The sequence below is a fragment of the Scyliorhinus torazame genome, chromosome 3, assembly GCF_047496885.1.
Source record: "Scyliorhinus torazame isolate Kashiwa2021f chromosome 3, sScyTor2.1, whole genome shotgun sequence".
Classification (NCBI taxonomy): domain Eukaryota; kingdom Metazoa; phylum Chordata; class Chondrichthyes; order Carcharhiniformes; family Scyliorhinidae; genus Scyliorhinus; species Scyliorhinus torazame.
Window position 1 is genome coordinate 141,349,852 of NC_092709.1, and position 25,777 is coordinate 141,375,628.

The 25,777-nt window shown below is 50.4% G+C and overlaps 1 protein-coding gene across 2 annotated transcripts in view; it reads right to left on the reverse strand.

The window, feature by feature from the left end:
- The window catches only part of LOC140408711 (flavin reductase (NADPH)-like), a 62,425-nt gene that overhangs the window by 3,475 nt on the left and 33,173 nt on the right, over positions 1-25,777 (reverse strand). For both annotated transcript variants that reach the window (XM_072496302.1, XM_072496303.1), the window contains exon 4: positions 16,748-16,915. In XM_072496302.1, coding sequence (XP_072352403.1) covers positions 16,748-16,915 — 168 coding nt within the window. The remainder of the gene's footprint in view (positions 1-16,747; positions 16,916-25,777) is intronic.

Below are 25,777 nucleotides of genomic sequence, written 5' to 3' on the forward strand. Positions count from 1 at the left end.
ATAAACTCAATGTGACTAAGGGAAAGAGTAGACAGGGAAGAGATGATGAACGCAAAGGGACAGGTGGTCTGAGGTGCATTTGTTTCAATGCGAGAAGTGTAGTAGGTAAGGCAGATGAACTTAGGGCTTAGATTAGTACCTAGGAATATGATGCTATTGGTATTATTGAGACTTGGTTGAGGGAAGGGCAAGACTGGCAACTAAATATCCCAGGATATAGATGCTTCAGGAGGGATAGAGAGGGAGGTAAAAGGGGTGGAGGAGTTGCATTACTGGTCAGAGATGATATTACAGCTGTGATTAATGAGGGCACGATGGAGGATTCGAGCACTGAGGCAATATGGGTAGAGCTAAGAAATAGGAAGGGTGCAGTAACATTGTTGGGACTTTACTACAGGCCTCCCAAAAGCGAGCGTGAAGTAGAGGTACAAATATGTAGACAGATTATAGAAAAATATAGGAGCAATAGGGTGGGCGTGATGGGAGATTTTAACTTCCCCAACATTGAATGGGACTCATGTAGTGTTGGAAGCGTAGATGGAGCAGAATTTCTAAGGAGCATCCAGGAGAGTTTTTTAGAGCAGTATGTAAATAGTCCAACTCGGGAAGGGGCCATACTGAACCTGGCATTGGGCAATGATCCCGGCCAGGTGGTTGAAGTTTCAGTCAGTGATTACTTTGGGAATAGCGATCACAATTCCGTAAGTTTTAGAATACTCATGAGAGTGGTCCTAAAGGAAGAGTGCTAAATTGGGGGGGGGGGGGGGGGGGGGGGGAGGAGGAAAGGCCAAGTATAACAAAATTCAGCAGGAGCTAGGGAATGTGAATTAGGAGCAGCTGTTTAAGGGTAAATCCACATTTGAAATGTGGGAGACTTTTAAGGAAAGGGTGATTAGAGTGCAGGACAGACATGTCCCTGTGAAAATGAGGGATAGAAATGGCAAGATTAGGGAACCATGGATGACGGGTGGAATTATGAGACTAGCTAAAATGTAAAAGGAAGCATACATAAGATCTAGGCGACTTAAAACTGATGAAGCTTTGGAGGAATATCGGGAAAGTAGGACAAATCTCAAAAGCGCAATAAAGAGGGCTAAAAGGGGTCATGAAATATCTTTGGCTAACAGGGTTAAGGAAAATCCCAAAGCCTTTTAATCGTATATAAGGAGCAAGAGGGTAACTAGAGAAAGGATTGGCCCACTCAAAGGCAAAAGAGGGAATTTATGCCTGGAGTCAGAGGAAATGGGTGAGATTCTTCATGAGTACATTGCATCGGTATTCACCAAGGAGAGGGACATGACGAATGTTGAGGCTAGGGATGGCTGTTTAAATACTCTAGGTCAAGTCGGCATAAGAAAGGGGGAAGTTTTGGGTATTCTAAAAGGCATTAAGGTGGACAAGTCCCCAGGTCCGGATGGGTTCTATCCCAGGTTACTGAGGGATGCGAGGGACGAAATAGCTGGGGCCTTAATAGGTATCTTTGCAGCATCCTTGAGGTACCAGAGGACCGGAGAATTGCCAATATTGTCCCTTTGTTTAAGAAGGGTAGCAGGGATAATCCAGGGAATTATAGACTTGTGAGCTTGACGTCAGTGGTAGGCAAACAGTTGGAGAAGATACTGAGGGATAGGATCTATTCACATTTGGAAGAAAATAGACTTATCAGTGATAGGCAGCATGGTTTTGTGCAGGGAAGGTCATGTCTTACTAACCTAATAGAATTCTTTGAGGAAGTGACAAAGTTAATTGATGAGGAAAGAGCTGTAGATGTCATATTCATGGACTTCAGTAAGGCGTTTGATAAAGTTTCCCATGGCAGGTTGATGGAAAAGGTGAAGTCGTATGGGGTTCAGGGTGTACTAGCTAGATGGATAAAGAACTGGCTGGGAAACAGGAGACAGAGAGTAGTGGTGGAAGGGAGTGTCTCAAAATGGAGAAAGGGTACTAGTGGTGTTCCACAGGGATCCGTGCTCGGACCACTGTTGTTTGTGATATACATAAATGATCTGGACGAAGGTATAGGTGGTCTGATTAGCAAGTTTGCAGATGATACTAAGATTGGTGGAGTTGCAGATAGCGAGGAGGACTGTCAGAGATTACAACAAAATATAGATAGATTGGAGAGTTGGGCAGAGAAATGGCAGATGGAGTTCAATCCAGGCAAATGCGAGGTGATGCATTTTGGAGGATCTAATTCAAGAGCGGACTATACGGTCAATGGAAGAATCCTGGGGAAAATTGATGTACAGAGAGATCTGGGAGTTCAGGTCCAGTGTACCCTGAAGGTGGCAACGCAGGTCGATAGAGTGGTCAAGAAAGCATACAGCATGCTTGCCTTCATCGGATGGGGTATTGAGTACAAGAGTCGGCAGGTCATGTTACAGTTGTATAGGACTTTGGTTAGGCCACATTTGGAATACTGCATGCAGTTCTGGTCGCCACATTACGAGAAGGATGTGGATGCTTTAGAGAGGATACAGAGCAGGTTCACCAGGATGTTGCCTGGTATGGAGGGTGCTAGCTATGAAGAAAGGTTGAGTAGATTATTTTCATTGGAAAGACGGAGGTTGAGGGGGGGACCTGATTGAGGTCTACAAAATTCTGAGAGGTATGGACAGGGTAGATAGCAACAAGCTTTTTCCAAGAGTGGGGGTGTCAATTACAAGGGGTCACGATTTCAAGGTAAGAGGGGGAAAGTTTAAGGGAGATGTTCGTGGAAAGTTTTTTACGCAGAGGGTGGTGGGTGCCTGGAACGCTTTGCCAGCGGAGGTGGTAGAGGCAGGCACGATAGCATCATTTAAGATGCATCTAGACAGATATATGAATGGGCGGGGAACAGAGGGAAGTAGATCCTTGGAAAATAGAAGACAGGTTTAGATAAAGGATCTAGATTGGCGCAGGCTGGGAGGGCTGAAGGGCCTGTTCCTGTGCTGTAACTTTCTTTGTTCTTTGTTCTTATCTAAGGATTTGGCCTTGAGAGGTTTGTTCGTGTCTGGGGCCCAGTATCCTTAACACCTTGCTTACCCAAGCTGAGAATACCATTCAGCTTTATGGTTACCTCGGTTCCCACAGTCCTAGCTACATATCCCATCATGCTTTAACATTGGCTAAATTTCCTATCATGCCTTGAAAGAGCTCTCACTACGTTTGCATACTCCATAGCTGTTGCTTTGTTTAGTCTAACACCTATTCATACAAACCTATTAATGCACATTGTAATAGCAATCTTAATATGAAGTCATTTCAGTTATCTCACTTCATACATCTTAAGATTTTTTATGCTATGACATGTTTTATGAAAGCTATGAGTATATTCACACTCCAATTGCACGTGACATGTATTTATATCAGAATACAATATATACTCAAAATAGTGTGTATAATTATCAGGTTGTTTTATATAATAGCCTTTTCAAGATCTAACTGGGTTTTTAATAACATATATTGAATTAATCACATTTAACATCCCAATAGCAAAAGGTGAATTACACAGACTAAAGACCCTCAGAGAAAATAACTTCCCCTCATCTCTGTCTCAAATGGGTGACTCCTTGGGCGAAATTCTCCGTTATCAGCGGAAAGTCCGCCGATCGGCGCAAAAAACGGCGCAAATCCGACTTGTGTCACGTCGGAAAAATGGGTGGATAGTCTCCGGCCCGAAATGGGCTAGCAGCGACGTAACGGGATCCGCGCTTGCGCAGTGGTTCACGCCGTGCAGCGTCATACGCGCTGCACGGCGTGACGGCTCATAAGGCCGCGCTGCTCCCCCCCACCCGACCGGAACACCCGACCGCAACACCCGACTGGATGGCTGGCCGTCGCTCAGCCCCGAGGTTCGAGTCACGTGATCTGGAGGCGCTCCTGGACGCGGTGGAGCAGAGGAGGGACGCCCTGTATCCCGGGCACGGCCGCAGAGTTGCCCCACGCCACAGCCGGCGTCTGTGGAGGGAAGTGGCAGAGGCCGTCACCGCTGTGGCCCTGACACCACGGACAGGCACCCAGTGCCACAAGAAGGTGAACGACCTCATCAGAGCAGGCAGGGTGAGCCTCCCATATCCCCCCCTCCCCATATCCCCCCTCTCCCATATCCCCCCCTCCCCCATATCCCCCCTCCCCCATATACCCCCTCCCCCATATACCCCCTCCCCATATACCCCCTCCCCATATACCCCCTCCCCCATATCCCCCATATCCCCCCTCCCCCATATCCCCCCTCCCCCATATCCCCCCTCCCCCATATACCGCCCTCCCCCATATCCCCCATATCCCCCTCCCCATATACCCCCCTCCCCCATATCCCCCCTCCCCCATATCCCCCATATCCCCCCTCCCCCATATCCCCCCTCCCCCATATCCCCCCTCCCCATATCCACCCTCCCCCATATCCCCCCTCCCCCATATCCCCCATATCCCCCCTCCCCCATATCCCCCATATCCCCCCTCCCCCATATCCCCCCCACCCCCATATACCCCATATCCCCCATATCATCAAGTGAATCCAGCCCTAACCTTAACCTCTGCAATGCACGCGCAACCGATGGCGTGCATTCATATACCTGCATAACACTGTTGCCTTTTACCCCTGCCCCCCCCCCCCCCCCCACAGGAGAAGCACGCACACAACAATAGGGAGCATGTGAGGACTGGAGGAGGGCCCGCTGATGAGAGGCCACTGACCGTACACGAGGAAAAGGCCCTGGAACTGGCTGGCGGACCCGAGGACCGGGAGGTTGCTGATGCAGAGGTCGGGGGCGTACTAGCGAGTGAGCCACCGACAGCCAGTCCCCATATCCCCCCTCCCCTACATCCCCCTCCCCCGTATCACCTGATCACTGCCTGATGTCTAACCATGCATGCTTCATTGTGTATCGCAGGACCAAACGTCCAGGCACCTTGTCAACATTGTATTCCATGTGCCAGACCCTAGCCCATTCACTTAGCCTATCCAAATCCCTCTGCAGACTTCCAGTATCCTCTGCACTTTTTGCTTTACCACTTATCTTAGTGTCATCTGCAAACTTGGACACATTGCCCTTGGTCCCCAACTCCAAATCATCTATGTAAATTGTGAACAGTTGTGGGCCCAACACTGATCCCTGAGGGACACCACTAGCTACTGATTGCCAACCAGAGAAACAGCCATTAATCCCCACTCTTTGCTTTCTATTAATTAACCAATCCTCTATCCATGCTACTACTTTCCCCTTAATGCCATGCATCTTTATCTTATGCAGTAACCTTTTGTGTGGCACCTTGTCAAAGGCTTTCTGGAAATCCAGATATACCACATCCATTGGCTCCCCATTATCTACCGCACTGTTAATGTCCTCAAAAAATTCCACTAAATTAGTTAGGCATGACCTGCCCTTTATGAACCCATGCTGCGTCTGCCCAATGGGACAATTTCTATCCAGATGCCTCGCTATTTCTTCCTTGATGATAGATTCCAGCATCTTCCCTACTACCAAAGTTAAGCTCACTGGCCTATAGAACATAGAACATAGAATATAGAACGATACAGCGCAGTACAGGCCCTTCGGCCCACGATGTTGCACCGAAACAAAAGCCATCTAACCTACACTATGCCATTATCATCCATATGTTTATCCAATAAACTTTTAAATGCCTTCAATGTTGGCGAGTTCACTACTGTTGCAGGTAGGGCATTCCATGGCCTCACTACTCTTTGCGTAAAGAACCTACCTCTGACCTCTGTCCTATATTTATTACCCCTCAGTTTAAAGCTATGTCCCCTCGTGCCAGCCATTTCCATCCGCGGGAGAAGGCTCTCACTGTCCACCCTATCTAACCCCCTGATAGTTTTGTATGCCTCTATTAAGTCTCCTCTTAACCTTCTCTCCAACGAAAACAACCTCAAGTCCATCAGCCTTTCCTCATAAGATTTTCCCTCCATAACCAGGCAACATCCTGGTAAATCTCCTCTGCACCCGCTCCAAAGCCTCCACGTCCTTCCTATAATGCGGTGACCAGAACTGTACGCAATACTCCAAATGCAGCCGTACCAGAGTTTTGTACAGCTGCAACATGACCTCCTGACTCCGGAACTCAATCCCTCTACCAATAAAGGCCAACACTCCATAGGCCTTCTTCACAACCCTCCTTTTAAACAGTGGTGTCACGTTTGCTAATTTCCAATCTGCCGGGACCACCCCAGAGTCTAGTGAATTTTGGTAAATTATCACTAGTGCATTTGCAATTTCCCTAGCCATCTCTTTTAGCACTCTGGGATGCATTCCATCAGGTCCAGGAGACTTGTCTACGTTGAGCCCCATTAGCTTGCCCAGCACTACCTCCTTGGTGATAACAATCCTCTCAAGGTCCTGTCATAGCCCCATTTCCATCAGTCACTGGCATGTTATTTGTGTCTTCCACTGTGAAGACCGACCCAAAAAACCTGTTCAGTTCCTCAGCCATTTCCTCATCTCCCATTATTAAATCTCCCTTCTCATCCTCTAAAGAACCAATATTTACCTTAGCCACTCTTTTTTGTTTTATGTATTTGTAGAAACTTTTACTATCTGTTGTTATATTCTGAGCAAGTTTACTCTCATAATCTATCTTACTCTTTCTGTTGCCCCCTAAAGATTTCCCAGTCCTCTAGTCTCCCACTGATCTTTGCTACTTTGTATGTTTTTTCCTTCAATTTGATACTCTCCCTTATTTCCTTAGATATTCACGGTCGACTTTCCCTCTTTTTACCGTCCTTCCTTTTTGTTGGTATAAACCATTGCTGAGCACTGTGAAAAATCACTTGGGGAAGATTCTCCACTGTTCCTCAACTGTTTCACCATAAAGCCTTTGCTCCCAGTCTACCTTAGCTAGTTCTTCTCTCATCCCATTGTAATCTCCTTTGTTTAAGCACAAAACACTAGTGCTTGATTTTACCTTCTCACCCTCCATCTGTATTTTAAATTCCACCATATTGTGATCGCTCCTTCCGAGAGGATCCCTAACTATGAGATCCTGAATCAATCCTGTTTCATTACACAGGACCAGATCTAGGACCGCTTGTTCACTTGTAGTTTCCATTACATACTGTTCTAGGAAACTATCGCGGATACATTCTATAAACTCCTCCTCAAGGCTGCCTTGACCGACCTGGTTAAACCAATCGACATGTAGATTAAAATCCCCCATGATAACTGCTGTACCATTTCTACATGCATCAGTTATTTCTTTGTTTATTGCCTGCCCCACCATAATCCTACTATTTGGTGGCCTATAGATTACTCCTATCAGTGACTTTTTCGCCTTACTATTCCTGATTTCCACCCAAATGGATTCAACCTTATCCTCCATAGCACCGATGTCATCCCTTACTGTTGTCCGGATGTCATCCTTAAATAACAGAGCTACACCACCTCCCTTACCATCCACTCTGTCCTTCCGAAAAGTTTGATACCCTCGGATATTTAACTCCCAGTCGTGACCATCCTTTAACCATGTTTCAGTAATGGCCACTAAATCATAGTCATTCACGATGATTTGTGCCATCAACTTATTTACCTTATTCCAAATACTACGAGCATTCAGGTAAAGTACACTTATGTTGGCTTTTTTACCTCTGTTCTGAATCTTAACACCTCGATCAGTAACCTCTCCCAAGTTATATTTCCTCTGAACCTTTCTCCTAATTTTCCTTGTCGTTGAACCCATATCTTCATGTAGCAACCTGCCGCGTCGCTTACCATTAATGTTTTCACTTCCCGTTTTATTTCTTTTAGTATTCCTGGTCCTATTCACTGAGCTCCTCTCAGTCACTGTACCTTGTACTGTCGCCCTTTTTGATTTTTGACTATGGCTTCTCTGCCTTACACTTTCCCCCTTACTGCCTTTTATTTCTGTCCCTGTTTTACTACCTTCCAACTTCCTGCATCGGTTCCCATCCCCCTGCCACATTAGTTTAAACTCTCCCCAACAGCTCTAGCAAACACCCCCCCCCCCCAAGACATCGGTTCCAGTCCTGCCCAGGTGCAGACTGTCCGCTTTGTACTGGTCCCACCTCCCCCAGAACCGGTTCCAATGTCCCAGGAATTTGAATCCCTCCCTCTTGCACCATCTCTCAAGCCACGCATTCATCCTCTCTATCCTGACATTCCTACTCTGACTAGCTCATGGCACTGGTAGCAATCCTGAGATTACTACCTTTGAGGTCCTACTTTTTAGTTTAACTCCTAGCTCCCTAAATTCAGCTTTTAGGACCTCGTCCCATTTTTTACCTATATCGTTGGTGCCTATGTGCACCACGACAGCTGGCTGTTCACCCTCCCCCCCCCTCCCCCCCCCCCCCAGGCTGGAGTCTCGATTGCGTCCGCAGAACCGCCTGTCTATTCCCCTTACAATTGAGTCCCCTATCACTATAGCCCTGCCATTCTTCTTCCTGCCCAGCTGCGCAGCAGAGCCAGCCACGGTGCCATGAACCTGGCTGCTGCTGCCTTCCCCGGTGAGCCATCTCCCTCAACAGTATCCAAAGCGGCATATCTGTTTTGCAGGGAGATGACCGCAGAGGACACCTGTCATGCCTTCCTACTCTTGCTCTGTCTTTTGGTCACCCATTTTCTATCTCCCTCAGTACCTTTCACCTGCGGTGTGACCAACTCGCTAAACGTGCTATCCACGACGTCCTCAGCATCGCGGATGCTCCAAAGTGAGTCCATCCGCAGCTCCAGAGCCGTCAGGCGGTCTAACAGGAGCTGCAACTGGACACACTTCTTGCACGTGTAGGAGCCAGGGACAGTGGACGTGTCCCTGAGCTCCCACATCGCACACGAGGAGCATGACACGGGTCTGAGATCTCCTGCCATGTCTTAAACCTTCGGTTAACTTCAACAACTACAATTGCAACAAACAAAACAACAAAGAAAAAATAAATAAATATACCAATGAAAAGAAACAGAAAAACAGAAACACTACTTACCAGTCACTTACCAGGGATAAAAAGCACTTCCTCCCCACCCAGCTTTGAATTCCCACCTAGATTCAAATTCCCAAACTCACTCTTAGCTGTGTCTCACTCCTGGCTCTGTCTTCTCTGGCTCACTGGGAGAACTCACTGGGAGTGAGTTTACAAGTTGCTCTTTTTAAACTGTCCTGAATTGACTCCCCTCCCCCACCTGCTTTCAGATCAAGGTAGATTTAAGTAACTGACACTTAACTGCCAACCAGTTATGTGAGTGGGTGGGGCAGCCCTTGTTAACCTACACTGCACGATTCTAGCTTAATTTAAATTAATTTAAACTCCTGAAATTTAAAAGGAGCTGCCTTACTGATTTGATTCAATTCCCACCTAGATTCAAATTCCCAAACTCACTCTTAGCTGTGTCTCACTCCTGGCTCTGTCTTCTCTGGCTCACTGGGAGAACTCACATGCGGGACTCTTTATCCTGCTCACAAAGGATACTATCTATCCCCCTGATAATAGAATCCCCTACAACTTGCCTATTTACTCCCTCCCCTTGAATGGCCTGCTGAACCATTGTGCCTTGGTCAGCTGACTCATCCTTCCTGCAGCCTTGTTCGCCATCCACACAGGGAGCAAGTGCCTCATACCTGTTGGATAGGGTCAAGGGCTGAGGCTCCTGAGTTCCTGACTGCTGGTTCCCTTTACCTGCCTGACTTGCAGTCACACCCTGCTGTCCCTGGCCACTGGCCGGATTTAAACTACTTACTCTGACAGGTGTGACTGCCTCCTGAAACACAGTGTCCAGGTAAGTCTCCCCCTCCCGGATGTGCCTCAGTGTTTGAAACTCAGGCTCCAGCTCATCAACTCTGAGCCGGAGCTCTTCGAGCAGCCAATACTTACTGCAGATGTGGTCGCTGCAGCTCGCAATGGGATCTGCCAGCTCCCACATCAAGCAGCTCAAGCACATCACCTGACCAGCTATCTCTAATTAATTAATTTGTTTAATTTAAGTTTACGAGTTTAGCTGTGTTTTTAAAAAGATTTGGGACAGATTTGCTATCAACCAATCAGATCACAGCTTCCCTCTGACGTCACTTTTGGAAAAAAAAGTGGAAAACAGGAAGTTACCGTTAGGTTTTTATACTCACACAGAGACTGCTCCTCCTCTTCCGAACGGCTCCCGAAACTTTCCTGGTTACCTCACTGCACCAAATTACCAAGTTTCAAATTCCCCACTCTGGATATGTCTCACTCACTCAGGCTGTGTCTCTTTGACCTGCGCAACCGCGCATGTCACCAGGGCATTCAAGACCTTCTACCGAGGACTGTACACCTCCGAGCTCCCCAACGGGGACGCGGGGATGAAAAGTTCCGAGACGGACTGGACACGCCAGTTATGGGGGAGGACAGGCAGGGAGAGCTGGAAGCACCAATAGATCTTAGAGAAGTCATGGAGAGCATCAGCACTATGCAGGCGGGGAAGGCACCGGGACCCGATGGGTTCCTGGCGGACGTCCATAAAGAATGTGTGCCGGCCTTGGCCCCACACCAAAGGGATATGTTCGCAGACTCGCTAGCGAGAGGCACTTTGCCTCCTACGCTAACGCAGGCCACGATATCGCTGATACCCAAAAAAGACAAAGACCCAACAGAATGCAGCCTGTACAGTCCCATTTCACTGCTGAATGTAGACGCGAAGATAATTGCGAAGGTCCTGGCCAAAAGCCTGGAGAGCTGCGTACCAGAGGTGGTCGCAGAGGACCAAACGGACTTTGTCAAGGGTAGACAGCTTACTGCAAACATCAGGCGGCTGATGAATGTAATAATAATCCACCCCTCCATCCCGGGGGGAGAACACCGGATGTGATCGTCTCCCTGGATGCAGAATAGGCCTTCGACAGAGTCGAATGGAAGCACCTCCTCGAGGTACTGGGCTGGGAGCAGGGTTCACCTCCTGGGTGAAAATCCTGTACAATGCCCCAAGGCAAGCGTTCAAACCAACACCACCAACTGTGAATACTTCCAGCTGCACAGAGGCACTCGGCAGGGATGCCCGCTCTCCTCGCTTCTGTTTGCCCTCGCAATTGAATCCCTGCTGATTTCTCTGCGAGATGCGAAAAGCTGGAAGGGCATCCAAAGGGGAGGCAGAGAGCACAGCGTCTCACTCTATCCGGATAACCTACTCCCTATCTTTCTGAACCACAGGAAGGCCTGAGAGCAATCATGCAGCTCCTGAATGGGTTCGGAACCTTCTCGGGTTATAAACTTAACCTGGGCAAGAACGAGGCATTCCCGGTGAACCCAAATGGGGGAGGGACAGAGCTGGTGGGACTCCCATTCATATTAGCCCAAAATAAATTCCACTACCTGGGGATCCAGATAGCCAGGGACTGGACACAGATCCACAAGTGGAATCTGACCAGCCTGGCGAAGGAAGTCAAAAAGGACCTATAGAGATGGGACGCACTCCCACTCTCCCTGGCGGGGGGAGTGAGACGATCAAAATGAACGTACTGCCAAGGTTCCTCTTCCTGTTCAGATCGATACCAATCTTCATCCCAAGGCCTTCTTCCACAACATAGAAATAATCATGGTGTTCCCCAAATCAACACTGCAAAGGAGAAAAGACATGGGTGGCCTGGCACTACCAAACTTACAATACTACCACTCGGCAACAAGTGCAGAGAGAGTGAAGGGACGGATATGCGAACCCACCACGGAATGGGTGTGGATGGAGGAGTCTTCCTACAAGGGAATGACCCTCCGGGCCCTCGCCATGGCAGTGCTCCCATCCTCACCCTGACGAAACACACATCCTGCCGAGTGGTGGTAGCCACACTCAGGACATGGAACCAGATGAGGCAATATTTTGGTCTGACCGAGGTGTCCCACATGGCTCCCATCTGCGGAAACCACAAGTTCCCACCAGCCATGCTGGACACCACTTTCACAAAATGGAGACAGGACAGGGGTATGCTAACAGTCAGGGATTTCTACATGGGGGACAGACTAGCGATACTGAGTGAACTGACGGAGGACCTGGAACTACCGACAGGACAGGAACTTAGACACCTCCAGGTAAAGGACTTTCTCTGCAAGGAGACAGTAGGATAGCCCAGGGCCCCGGGAACCACATTACTAGAGGACCTGATAAACGCGGACAGTAAGGAAGGGGGAAACTGTGGGGAAATCCATGGACAGCCACTGGACACGGCGAGACTGCCACTGGATGAAGCCAGACAAAAATGAGGAGACGAACTGGGGACAGAAGTGGGCTGGGGAATCTGGAGCGAAGCACTGAGCAGGGCAAACTCCACCTCCTCCTGCGCAAGGCTCGGCCTCATGAAGGTCAAGGTGGTGCACAGAGCACCCCTAACCAGTTCCAGAATGAACAAGTTCTTCCCGGAGGTGGAGGATAAACGTGAACGGTGCCAGAGAGGCCCGGCCAACCACAACCACACGTTTTGGGTTTGTTCCAAACTTGTAGGGTTCTGGACAGCCTTCTCCAAGGGCAGGAGGGTGACCGAGAGTGGCAATCTTTGGGGTATCAGAACAGTCAGAGCTACACATGAGGAAGAGAGCAGAAACCCTAGCTTTCTCTGCCGAAATCGCACGCCGGAGCATCCTGCTCGGCTGGCGATCGGCAGCACCACCCGCAGCTGCAGACTGGCTGGCAGACCTGGCAGAATTCCTACATTTGAAGAAGATCAGATACACCATCCGAGGGTCGGAAGAAGGCTCCTTTAAAGCATGGGGGCAGTTCGTCAGCCTGTTCCAAGGACTGCTCGAGGCCAACAGCGACTAGGGAAAAAGTGAGAGACGGGAGAAAACAGACAGGGACACCCTGAATGAAAGAGGGGGATTCCAAGGAGGGGCCTGGGGTGGGGGCGGGGGGGGGGGGGGAGGGGGAGGGGGGGGGCGGTGAAGGGAAGGGGGGGAGGAAACACCAAGATCGATTATATGTAAATAAGAACCCTAAGGCTGTAAATATTGAACGTAAAGTGTTCCTGTGTATAATTGAAAATGCCAATGAAAATATCAAAAATCAGGGCTTTTAACTACCTCAAATACAAAACTAATTTCTCAGTTATTGCCGTCATTCTGCCTGGTTATCCTGTGCCTGGGTTTCTATTGATTGGATGAGGTTGGCAGTTATTCACATTCACATTGAATTGTGATGCACAGGCATATCCTCATAGATCACACTGAAGCACTGCCTGCCCACCCACTTATCCTATCTCAGCTAAGAGCTTCAGATTTCACCCCAGCATCCAGGAAGTCTGGTGGGAGGTTTCAGCGTTAAAATAAATACAGACATGATTTTATTCCAAAAGAACAACAATGTTTCCTTGACATAATCTCCCCAATGAGATTTAGTTGGCAAATCTATATATACATGTCTTTGCTCATGGCAAATTGGACCACAGTTTTGTATAGTCACAGTCCTGGTCAAATACTCAACTGTGCCATTTGGCAGGAGTCATATATAAATGTGTGCTTCCATCACCTTCCATTTTCCTATGCTTGGCAGTAAAATGTACAGAAGATGACATTTGAACCTTGCTATTGCACTTACTGGGGAGAAACAATTCAATAAAAATACCCATGGATTACTCGGTTGCATTACCATGCATTTTAGAGCACAAGCAAGCATTTTTGTTGAGATACATGTAATGCAGCTGTTTAGCTAATACACCATTCTTTCAAGCATAATCCAATCTGATGACTAAATCTGAGAAGCACAAGTTTTAGTGAAGAGCTGAAGGAAATTAGAATCAGTAAAGAAATGGTTTTGGGGAAATGAATAGGATTGAAGGCGAAGAAATTTCCAGGACCTCACAATCTCCATTCAAGTGTACTTAAGGAAGTGGCCCTCAAAATAGTAGATCCATTGGTGGTCATTTTCCAAAATTCGTTGGACTCTGGAATGGTTCCCACAGATTGGAGGGTAGCGATGTAACTCCGCTATTCACAAAGGGAGGTAGAGAGAAAACAGGGAACTATAGACCAGTGAGCCTAACGTTGGTAGTAGGGAAGTTGCTGGAGTCCATTATCAAGGATTTCGTAGCACAGCATTTGGAAAGCAGTGGTGTAATCAGACAAAGCCAGCATGTATTTACGAAAGGAAAATCATGCTCGACAAATCTACTGGAATTCTTTGAAGATGTAACTAGTAGAATTGGCCAAGGAGAACCGGTGGATGTGATTTATTTAGACATTCAGGTGGCTTTCGACAAGGTCTCACATAGCAGATTACTATGTAAAGTTAAAGTGCATGGAATTGCGGGTAGTGTCTTGAGGTGGATAGAAAGCTGGTTAGCAAGAAGTTGGAATAAATGGGTCTTTTTCTGATTGGGGTACTTTTGGGGTACTGCAGGGATCTCTGCAAGGACCCCAACTGTTCACATTATATATTAATGATTTGGACGAGGGAACTAAACGTATCTCCGAATTTGCAGATGATACAAAATTGGGTGAGGGTGAGCTGTGAGGAGGATGCAAAGATGCTTCAACACGATTTGGACAGGCTGAGTGAGTGAACATGTGCATGGCAGATGCAGTATAATGTGATTAAATGTGAGGTTGGCCACTTCAGAGGCAAAAATAGGAAGGCAGATTATTATTTGAATGGGTGTAAATTGAGAGAGGTGGATATTCAACTTGGTGTCCTTGGCCAGGATTCTCCAATCCCGCGGCCAAGTTCTGACGCCGGCGTGAAAATGGCGCCAACCACTCCGGCGTCAACGGTCCCCAATAATCAGGAATGCTCCCTTTCCTAGGGGGCTAGGTCAGCATCAGAGTGGTCCCCGCAGCTCCAGCCGGTGTGGAACGGCAAGCGCGAGTTCGCGCATGCGCGCTATAGTAGGCATGATTCTGCGCATGTGCGTGGGTGCCCGTCTCCGTGCCAGGCCACCCCACCCCCCGGGTCGGACCCCCACACCCATCCAGGACAGCCCCTGCAGACACAAACCTCCAGGTCCCGCCGTGTGGGACCTGAGTAACCCACGCCGGTGGGTCTCGACCGAACTTGGCGGCCACTCGGCCCGTCGGGGCCTGGAGAATCGCTGGGGGGGGTCGCTTTCAACGGTCCCCGACTGGCGCGGCGGCAATCCCATGGGCGCCCGAGAATCGGCACGGGAGAATCGGTAAGCCGACGTCGGGGCGCGATTCTCGCCTCCCCCGGGGGATCCGCCGACCCGGAGCGGGGTCGGAGCGTCCTGGCCCTTGTGTATGATTTACTGAAAGTAAACATGCAGGTACAGCAGGCAAATGGTATGTTGGTCTTCTTAGTGAGAGGATTTGAGTATAGGAATAGGGATGATTTACTGCAATTGCATAATCTTTTTATCATCTTTATTATTGTCACAAGTAGGCTTACATTAACACTGCAATGAGGTTACTGTGAAAATCCCCTAGTCGCCACACTCCGGCGCCTGTTCGGGTACACTGGGAGAATTCAGAATGTCCAATTCACCCAACAAGCAGGTATTTCGGGAGTTGTGGGAGGAAACCGGCGCACCCGGAGGAAATTCACGCAGGCACTGGGAAAACGTGCATTTTCTGCACAGACAGTGCAGGGCAGCACGGTAGCACAGTGGTTAGCACAATTGCTTCACAGCTCCAGCGTCCCAGGTTCGATTCCCGGCTTGGGTCACTGTCTGTGCGGAGTCTGCACGTTCTTCCCGTGTCTGCATGGGTTTCCTCTGGGTGCTCCGGTTTCCTCCCACAGTCCAAAGATGTGCACGTTAGGTGGATTGGCTATGCTAAATTTCCCTTAGTGTCCAAAAAAGGTTAGGTGGGGTTACTGGGTAACAGGGATAGGTTCGAAGTGTGGGCTTAAGTGGGGTGCTCTTTCTAAGGGCCGGTGTAGATTCAATGGGCCGAATGGCCTCATTCTGCACTGTAAATTCTGTGATTCTATGATCCAAGCTGGGAATCGAACCCTGATCCTTGGCGCTGTGAAGCAACAGTGCTAACCACTGTGCTACCATTCCACCCGTTGATGTTGGTGTTGGTGAGGCCACATCTGGAGTATTGTTTGTTTTTCTGGTGTCATTATCTGAGGAAGGATGTTCTTGCTATGGAGGGAATGCAGCGGAGATTTACCAGGCTGAATCCGGGGATGGCAAGACTGTCATATGAGGAGAGATGAAGCCTGTTAGGATTATATTCATTGGAAATTAGAAGACTGAGAGGGGATCTCATAGAAACTTGTAAAATTCTAACAGGATTACTCAGGGTAGATTCAGAAAGAATGTTCCCGATGGTGGGGGAGTCCAGAACTAGGGGTCATACTTTGAGGATAAGGGGTAAACCTTTTAGGACTGAGGTGAGAAGATATTTCTTCACCCTGAGAGTGGTGAAGCTGTGGAATTCACTACCACTGAAAGTAATTGAGGCCAAAACGTTGTGTGCTTTCAAGAATGAATTAGATATAACTCTTGGCACTAAAGGGATCAAGGGAGGTGAGGGAAAGTGGGATCAGGGTATTGAATTTGATGATCTTATAGAATAGTAGAGTAGGCTCGATGGGCCAAATGGCCTCCTCCGGCTTCTATTTCCTATATATGCTTCTTTGAACGTCTTACATTGCAATCTCCTACAGGACGTGTATCGGTCAGTGCTATTTTCAAATCCAGGAACCGACCAACAAACTACATCATCTCAAAAGAACAAATGCAATTTGTTAGAGTTAAGCACTCAAAAAAACAAAGTGGCACAGGATCTCCACTCCTGGATGAGGATCAGGTATCCATCACTGGAAACTTTCCTGCAAAGGTGTGTATAATGCAAGGAGGGCAAAACGAAAAGCAAGATTTGAACCTGTTTTTGGTGCATTCCGAAGCTCTGGTGGCCTCACTGTGGTCCAGCTGAGATCCTGGCATTCATTGTTTAAATAATTCTCCATCTCTTGCATATTGATCAATATGTTGCGGATCAGGGGAATCAAGAACCACCGCACTGTCCAGGAAGCCTGGTGAGAAGTTTCAGCTTTAAAATAAATACAGGCATGATTTTAGTCCAAAAGAACTACAAATTTTCCTTGACATAATCCTCCCCACAATGAGATTCAGTTGCCAAATCTATCTATCTATATATATATATATATATATATATATACACATGTCTTTCCTTATGGCAAATTGGACCACGGTTTTCTATAGTCACAGTCCTGGTTAAATACATAAATGTGCCATTTGGCAAGAGTCATATACTAATTAACCCCCAAAGTATTCAAAATTGTTCAATTCTAGGCCTAACAGAGGAAGAAGTTTAAAATCTTTATCCCAACCAGCATGGCTCCTCCTCTCAGAGTAGCTCCTTGCTACTCCAATATTCCTGTCATAATATACACCAGTATATCATGGTGCAGACACACACACACACAAACTGATGGACATGCAGTGGGACCAATCAGCATACACAACACCACAGCCAATCACCAGTGAGAGCACACGCACTATAAAGAAGGGACGGGAGAGTTCCCGCTCTTTATAGTATCAGCCAGCTCGGAGCACAGAGCTCACAGCCTGCAACACAGACATTCACCATGTGCTGAGTGCATCACCTGGTTAGGACTAGGCAAGGGTCAACAGTTAAAGCTGGTGTTGCATTTACCCACAGTTCAAGTATGTTAATATAGTTAACCTTATAATAAAATAGAGTTGCACCACTTCCAGTGTTGGTGACCTGTTTGTGATCCAGAACACCCAACACATCACGATACCAGGATTGGTTGCATACTAGCACTTCGGAGACCCACCTGCAACTAATCAGCATTCCGGCATCCTGAAGTATGGAGAACATCAACCTGCCGCCGCCGCTCCGCATTGCTGGCACCTCAACGTACAGTGACAACCAGCAACGATACCCAGGCACGATGTTCAAGATCCGGGTTCCGCAGCAGCTCCAGTGCCACGGCGATCTCCGTGAAAACTGGTGGGCATTCCGGCAAAAGTTTGAAATCTTCCTGGTGGCAGCCGAACGAGAAGAAGTGGCCGATTCTAAAAAAACAGAGCTTTTCCTCATCATCGCCGGTGCCAAAGCAGAAGAAATCTTTTAAAAATTCAAGTTCTCCAAGGGGCAAAACAGGAGCAACTCCCAGGCAGTCCTGGACAAATTCGGCAAATACTGTGAGGAAAACACACTCCAACCAGCAAGAAAAGGCAAGAGAAGCACCAGTGCTCACCTCGAGGCCGAAATCCCGGACCACAGAACAATTGTGGCCGGCGGCCATCTTTGTAAAGGAATTGCGCAGTTGCACGACGCCGCACATGCACAATCACGAAAACGGCCATCAGTAAATGAACCGCGATCTGTGCATGTGCAAACGCCGCCTACATGCTACGTCATGCGCGTCATGATGTCAAAGGCCCTGGACCAAGCCCATTGAAAGGTGAAACGTCCCAAATCAAAGAAAACATCTTTTAAAGCTGTAAAACAACCTTCCTTAATCTGGAATGACAGCACAATGCCTCAAATTGAACCAGGAAATGAAATAAACCTCCGAAGAACCTTGCAACAAGCAGTTACCTACCCCCAAACCGAGTCCGATTCTGACTTCCTGCAGTCCAGTGACACTGAGGACCCAAGGCAGGCTTTTCCAGTCTCTGTTATAACAAAGAACTGGCTGTCCCCGAATCAAAACCACCAGCCGCTGTCGGTGCACAGCATTGATCCAGATGACGAGTGGTGTGCCACCCTGATGGTCAACCGATCCCAGATACGATTCCGCCTGGACACTGGTGCTTCCGCTAATCTCCTAGCGTGGTCAACCTTTCAGACCCTTGGGGTTAAACCAACCATTCTTCTGTCGACCTGCCAACTAGTGGACTACAATGGCAACGTCATTCCTGCTACCGGTTCATGCCAACTTGAAATGACGCACAACTCGCGAAAAGCCATCCTTCCCTTCGAGATCGTGGGCTCCTCGAAGGACTCTGTGCTAGGCGCACAGGCGTGCAAACTCCTAAACCTCGTTCAACGAGTACACTCTCTCTCTCCAGAGGACACGTCTGCCTTCCAGGATGCGGACTTCAGGACGCAACTCAATGCCATCATCGACCAGCACTGCGACGTTTTCGAAGGCACGGGCACGCTTCCATACACTTACAAAATCCTGCTCAAACAAGACGCCACGCCTGTGGTTCATGCACCTCGCAGAGTCCCAGCACCCCTCAAGGACCGCCTCAAGCAGCAGCTGCAGGACCTCCAGGACCAAGGAGTGCTCTCCAGAGTGACGGAATCAACTGACTGGGTCAGTTCCATGGTGTGCGTAAAGAAGCCCTCCGCCGAGCTCCGGATCTGCATTGATACAAAGGATCTGAATCGCAACATAATGAGGGAGCATTACCCTATCCCCAAGCGCGAGGAGATCACGTGCGAGATGGCTCGGGCCAACATCTTCACCAAACTTGACACCTCGAAAGGATTCTGGCAAATTCAACTAGACAGGTCCAGCAGAAAGCGGTGTACCTTTAATACCCCGTTTGGCAGATACTGCTACAACAGGATGCCGTTCGGGATTATATCAGCATCAGAAGTATTCCACCGGATCATGGAGCAAATGATGGAGGGCATTGAGGGTGTGCGCGTCTATGTTGACGACACCATCATTTGGTCCACCACCCCGCAGGAGCATATCAGTCGCCTCCAGCCCGTTTTCAAACAAATACGGGACCAAGGCCTTCGCTTCAACAGAGCCAAATGTTCCTTCGGCCAGACGGAACTCAAGTTCCTAGGGGACCACATCTCCCGGTTGGGTGTGCGGCCGGATGCGGACAAGGTGGCAGCCATCACGGCCATGCAAAAGCCAGCGGATAAGAAGGCGGTCCTCCGATTTTTGGGCATGGTCAACGTCCTGGGGAAGTTCATCCCCAACCTCGCCTCCCATGTCACAGCTCTCCAGAACCTGGTTCGGAAGACGACAGACTTCCAATGGCTTCCCGCCCACGAGCGCGAATGGGAGGAGCTTAACACCAAGCCTACCATGGCCCCGGTATTGGCATTTAAAAATTTTTTTTTAAAAATATTTTTATAAAGGTTTTTTAACAACACAATTTTTTCCCCTTACAAACAATTCCCCCCCCCCCCCCCGTAACAAAATAATGCAAATTCTCCCTGAGCAAGATAGATACATGGCAAGATGGTAGATTTACATAGCTTTATACACTGGCTCTTGGCCGCGCGTACCGTTTCCCCCAACCCTCCATGCTATCTCCCGCTCGTCCATCCCCTCAAACAGTCTCTTGTTCCCCCCCCCCTCCGCCCCCGCAAGGGTTGCTGCTGCTGATCGACCTTCTTGAGGTACCCTCAATAATGATGCTTAGAGATTAAACTGTAAAGAAGGCTTTATTAGGCTAATAACTATGCTACAGATTTGGACGAGAGCTGACTGCTATACAGACCATGAGGCAGGCCTTCCTGTATGGCTCCCAGATGGGCGAAGCCAGAGGCGGAGTCCCCAGGGTTCCAAGCCTGGTCTTAAAGGGGACATCACCTTACATGATGATAAGGCAGTAACCGTTCATCACATTCACCCCCTGTTTAAAAAGGAGTCCGGCGGGGGTGAAGTGCCATCATAGGTCTATCCGTCGCGGCGGCCGGATCGTCCTCCTCGATCTCCTCAGTTCGGGCAGTGGTGCGGCGGGCACGGACGTCCCGGTTGAGGGCACATCCGGGAGCACAGCGGTCGGAGCTTCGGTCCGGGTCGGGGCAGAGGAACTAGGCAGGGCCGGGGGTAGCGGAGCCGGCGCCGGCGGGGTGTGTAAAGGGGGGGCGCAAGGGGGGGCATACGGTAGGAGCTCACCAACGGGTGGTAGGGCCGGAAGGGGGTGTGTTGTAGGGGGCGACGGGTCCTGCAGGGGAGTGGCGCGGGAAGGGGCGTCTGTGGTGGAGGATCCAGCGGGCGCCAGATCCCGGAGGGAAACCGTATCTTGCCTGCCGTCGGAGTACTCCACGTAGGCGTAACTGGAGTTGGCGTGGAGCAGTCGGACCTTTTCAACTAGGGGGTCCGTTTTATGGCTCCTCGCGTGCCTCCGGAGAAGAACAGGTCCCGGCGCCGTCAGCCAAGGTGGAAGCGAGACCCCGGAGGTAGACTTCCTGGGGAAGAGAAACAATCGCTCATGAGGGGTCTCATTTGTGGCCGTGCAGAGGAGTGACCTAATGGAGTGCAGGGCATCGGGTAGGACCTCCTGCCAGCGGGTGGTTGGGAGATTTCTCGACCGCAGGGCCAGAAGGACAGCCTTCCACACGGTCGCGTTCTCCCTCTCCACCTGCCCGTTTCCCCGTGGGTTATAGCTGGTCGTTCTGGTCGAGGCGATGCCTTTGTTGAGCAGATACTGACGCAGTTCATCGCTCATGAACGATGTACCCCGGTCGCTGTGGATATAAGCAGGGAAACCGAACAGGGTGAAGATGCTGTGCAGTGCCTTAATCACCGTGGCTGAGGTCATGTCGGTGCAGGGAATGGCGAATGGGAAACGGGAGAACTCATCGATCACGGTGAGGAAATAGGCATAACGGTTGGTGGACGGGAGGGGCCCCTTGAAGTCCACGCTCAGTCGCTCCAAGGGGCCCGAGGCCTTCACGAGCCGAACCTTGTCTGGCCGATAGAAGTGCGGTTTGCACTCCGCACAGACCTGGCAGGCCCTGACCATGGCCTTGACCTCCTTGGTTGAGTAAGGTAGGTTGCGGGACTTGATGAAATGGACGAGCCGGGTAACCCCCGGGTGGCAGAGGTCATTGTGGATGGCTTGCAGGCGGTCCTCCTGCGCGTTGGCGCATGTGCCGCGAGACAGGGCATCTGGGGGCTCGTTGAGCTCCCCTGGACGATACTTGATATCGTACGAGTAGGTGGAGAGTTCGATCCTCCACCTCAAAATTTTATCGTTTTTTATTTTGCCCCGTTGCGTGTTATCGAACATATAGGCGACCGACCGTTGGTCGGTGACGAGGGTAAACCTCCTACCGGCGAGGTAGTGTCTCCAGCACTGCACAGCCTCCACAATGGCTTGTGCCTCCTTTTCGACTGCAGAGTGTCGAACCTCGGAGGCGGTGAGGGTTCCGGAGAAGAACGCTACTGGTCTGCCTCCTTGATTGAGGGTAGCAGCCAGGGCGATGTCTGATGCATCGCTCTCTACCTGGAAAGGGATGGTTTCGTCCACCGTGTGCATGGCGGCCTTGATGCGGTTGAAGGCCAATTGAGCCTCAGCCGAGAGGGGAAAAGTGGTGGTCTTTATGAGTGGGCGGGCTTTGTCCGCATACTTGGGGACCCACTGGGCGTAATAGGAGAAAAGCCCCAAGCACCGTTTGAGGGCCTTGAGGCTGCGGGGGAGAGGGAGTTGCTTAAGGGGGCGCATGCGGTCGGGGTCGGGACCTAGGACCCCGTCTTCCACGACATAGCCAAGGATGGCCAGCCGGGTGGTGTGGAAAACGCATTTGCCCTCGTTATAGGTCAGGTTAAGGGCTCGGGCGGTCTGGAGGAACTTTTTGAGGTTAGCGTCATGGTCCTGCTGATCATGGCCGCAGATGGTGACATTGTCCAAGTACGGGTATGTAGCCCGCAAACCGTACTGGTCCACCATTTGGTCCATCGCCCTTTGAAAGACGGAGACCCCATTTGTGACACCAAAGGGGACCCTGAGGAAGTGGAAGAGCCGGCCGACTGCTTCGAAGGCAGTATAGAGGAGGTCTTTTGGTCGGATGGGGAGCTGGTGGTAGGCAGATTTGAGGTCGACCATGGAAAAGACTCGGTATTGGGCGATCCGATTTACCATTTCCGCGATGCGAGGAAGTGGGTACGCATCAAGCTGCGTGAATCGGTTTATGGTCTGGCTATAATCCACGACCATCCGTTTCTTCTCCCCGGACCGGACTACCACCACTTGCGCTCTCCAAGGGCTGTTGCTAGCCTCGATGACCCCCTCTCCCAGTAAACGCTGGACCTCTGACTTGATAAAAAGCCATATCTTGGGCACTGTAGCGCCGGCTCCTGGTGGCGACGGGCTTACAGTCGGGAGTGAGGTTAGCGAATAGCGAGGGGGGTGCGACTTTCAGTGTCGCAAGGCAGCACACCGTGAGGGGGGGGCAAGGGTCCGCCGAACTTCAGTGTCAGGCTTCGGTGGCTGCACTGGAAATCCAGTCCGAGCAGCAGGGGGGCACAGAGGTGAGGGAGGATATAAAATTTGAAACGGGTGTATTTGGCACCCTGGATCGAGAGATCCGCAATACAGTACCCCGTGATTTGTACCGAGTGGGACCCAGATGCGAGGGCTATGGTTTGGGATGTGGAATGGGTGCGTAGGGAGCAGCGCCTTACCGTTTCAGGGTGGATAAAGCTCTCCGTGCTCCCGGAGTCGAAGAGGCATGCAGTGTCGTGTCCGTTGACCTGGACCTGCATCATGGAGTTCTGCAGGTGTTTTGGCCGAGTTTGATCGAGGGTGATCGCACCCAGTCGCGGGTAGTCAGAGTCGTAAAATGGCCGCTGCCGTTGGTCGCACGTGTCGGGTCGAGAAGATGGCCGCCGACCAGATGGCCGCTCCCATGATTCGCACGAGGCTGATGACGCGTCAGAAGAGGACGTGTCGGGTCGGTGCGCAGCAGCATTGCGAGGCCTGCGGGCCTGAGAGCCTGATTTTCGGGCCGGCTGTTCTTTGTTTTTCCGGCCCCTGGGTCTGGCCAGGCAGACCCTCGCAAAGTGCCCTTTCTTCCCGCAGTCGCTGCAGATCGCGGAGCGGGCTGGGCAGCGTGGGCGTGGGTGCTGGCCCTGCCCGCAGAAGTAGCAAGGTGTGCCCCCATGGTGAGCGGGTCGCCGCGTGGCGCAGGCCTGTAATACGGGTGAGTCTGAGGAAGTCCGGGGGGTGCTGGCAGAGTCCGCGGGGTACGTACCCAAGTTATGTCGGGCCACCTCCAGCGAGGAGGCGAGCGTTAGCGTCTCCTGGAGGTCTTTTGCCCCGTTTTCGAGCTGTCGCTGCCGGATGTAGGTCGAGTGGATGCCGGACACGAAAGAATCTCTGATGTGCAGGTTCATATGGACTTCCCCTGTCACATCCTGATGGTCACAGTCCCTGGCCAGCGCGGTGAGTTTCTCAACAAACTCGTCGAGCGATTCCCCCGAGCGCTGCCGGCAGGTAGAGAGAAGATGCCGGACGTGCACCTCATTGACGGGTTTGACAAACCGCTTGCGGAGCAACTCAATCGCTTCCTCATAAATCGTCGCCTTTTCGAGCGTGGCGGAGATTCTGTGACTCACCCGGGCGTGGAGTAGATGCAGCTTGCGTGGCCCCAGGATGGGAGTCTCTGCGGAGTCCAGGTAGGCCTCGAAGCACTGCAGCCAGTATTTAAAAATTTCCTTTGCCTCCGGCGTTCGTGCTTCCAGATTGAGCTTCTCTGGTTTTAGGCCTGCGTCCATCCTGAATCTAGTTTAGCCTAATAAATTGAGGTAACCTCAATAATGATGCTTAGAGATTAAACTGTAAAGAAGGCTTTATTAGGCTAATAACTATGCTACAGATTTGGACGAGAGCTGACTGCTATACAGACCATGAGGCAGGCCTTTATGTATGGCTCCCAGATGGGCGGAGCCAGAGGCGGAGTCCCCAGGGTTCCAAGCCTGGTCTTAAAGGGGACATCACCTTACATGATGATAAGGCAGTAACCGTTCATCACACTTCTTCTAACGCTCCGCGAGATATTCTAGGAACGGTTGCCACCGCCTGTAAAACCCCTGTGGAGGCCCTCTCAAAGCGAACTTAATTCTCTCCAATTTTATGAACCCCGCCATGTCGTTAATCCAGGCCTCCAGGCTAGGGGGCTTCGCCTCCTTCCACAATAGCAAGACCCTTCGCCGGGCTACTAGGGACGCAAAGGCCAGAATTCCGGCCTCTTTCGCCTCCTGCACTCCCGGCTCATCCACTACTCCAAATATTGCTAGCCCCCAGCTTGGCTTGACCCGGACTTTCACCACCTGGGATATTACTCCCGCCACTCCTCTCCAGAACCCCTCCAATGCCGGGCATGACCAAAACATATTGACATGGTTCGCCGGGCTCCCTGAACATCTTTCACATCTATCCTCTACCCCAAAGAACCTACTCAGCCTCGCCCTCGTCAAATGCGCTCTGTGAACCACCTTAAATTGTATCAGACTGAGCCTGGCACACGAGGAGGAGGTATTAACCCTACCCAGGGCGTCGGCCATAGCCCTTCCACAATCTCCTCCCCCAGCTCCTCCTCCCATTTACCTTTCAGTTCTTCTACTAGCGCTTCCCCCTCTTTCATCTCTTGGTATATTTCCGACACCTTGCCCTCCCCGACCCATACCCCCGAGATCACCCTATCTTGAACTCCTTGTGCCGGGAGCAACGGAAATTCCCTCACCTGTCGCCTCACAAAAGCCCTCACCTGCATATATCTAAATGCATTTCCCGGGGGTAACTCAAATTTCTCCTCCAGTGCCCCCACGGTATTGGCATTTTTTGACCTCACGAAGGAAACAAAAATTTCAACGGATGCCAGCCAATCCAGCATTGGGGCGGTGCTCCTGCAACGCGATGAGGCCTCATCATGGGCCCCCGTTGCATATGCGTCACATGCCATGACCCCCATGGAGCAGCGCTACGCGCAGATCAAAAAGGAGTGCCTGGGCCTGTTGACTGGGGTCGACAAATTTCATGATTACGTGTACGGCCTCCCCCAATTCACTGTCGAGACCGACCATCGCCCGCTGGTCAACATTATACAAAAAACCTGAATGATATGACCCCTCGCCTCCAGTGCATTCTGCTTAAACTCCGGCGGTACGATTTCCAGCTCCTATACACCCCGGGCAAGGACCTGATCATAGCCGATGCT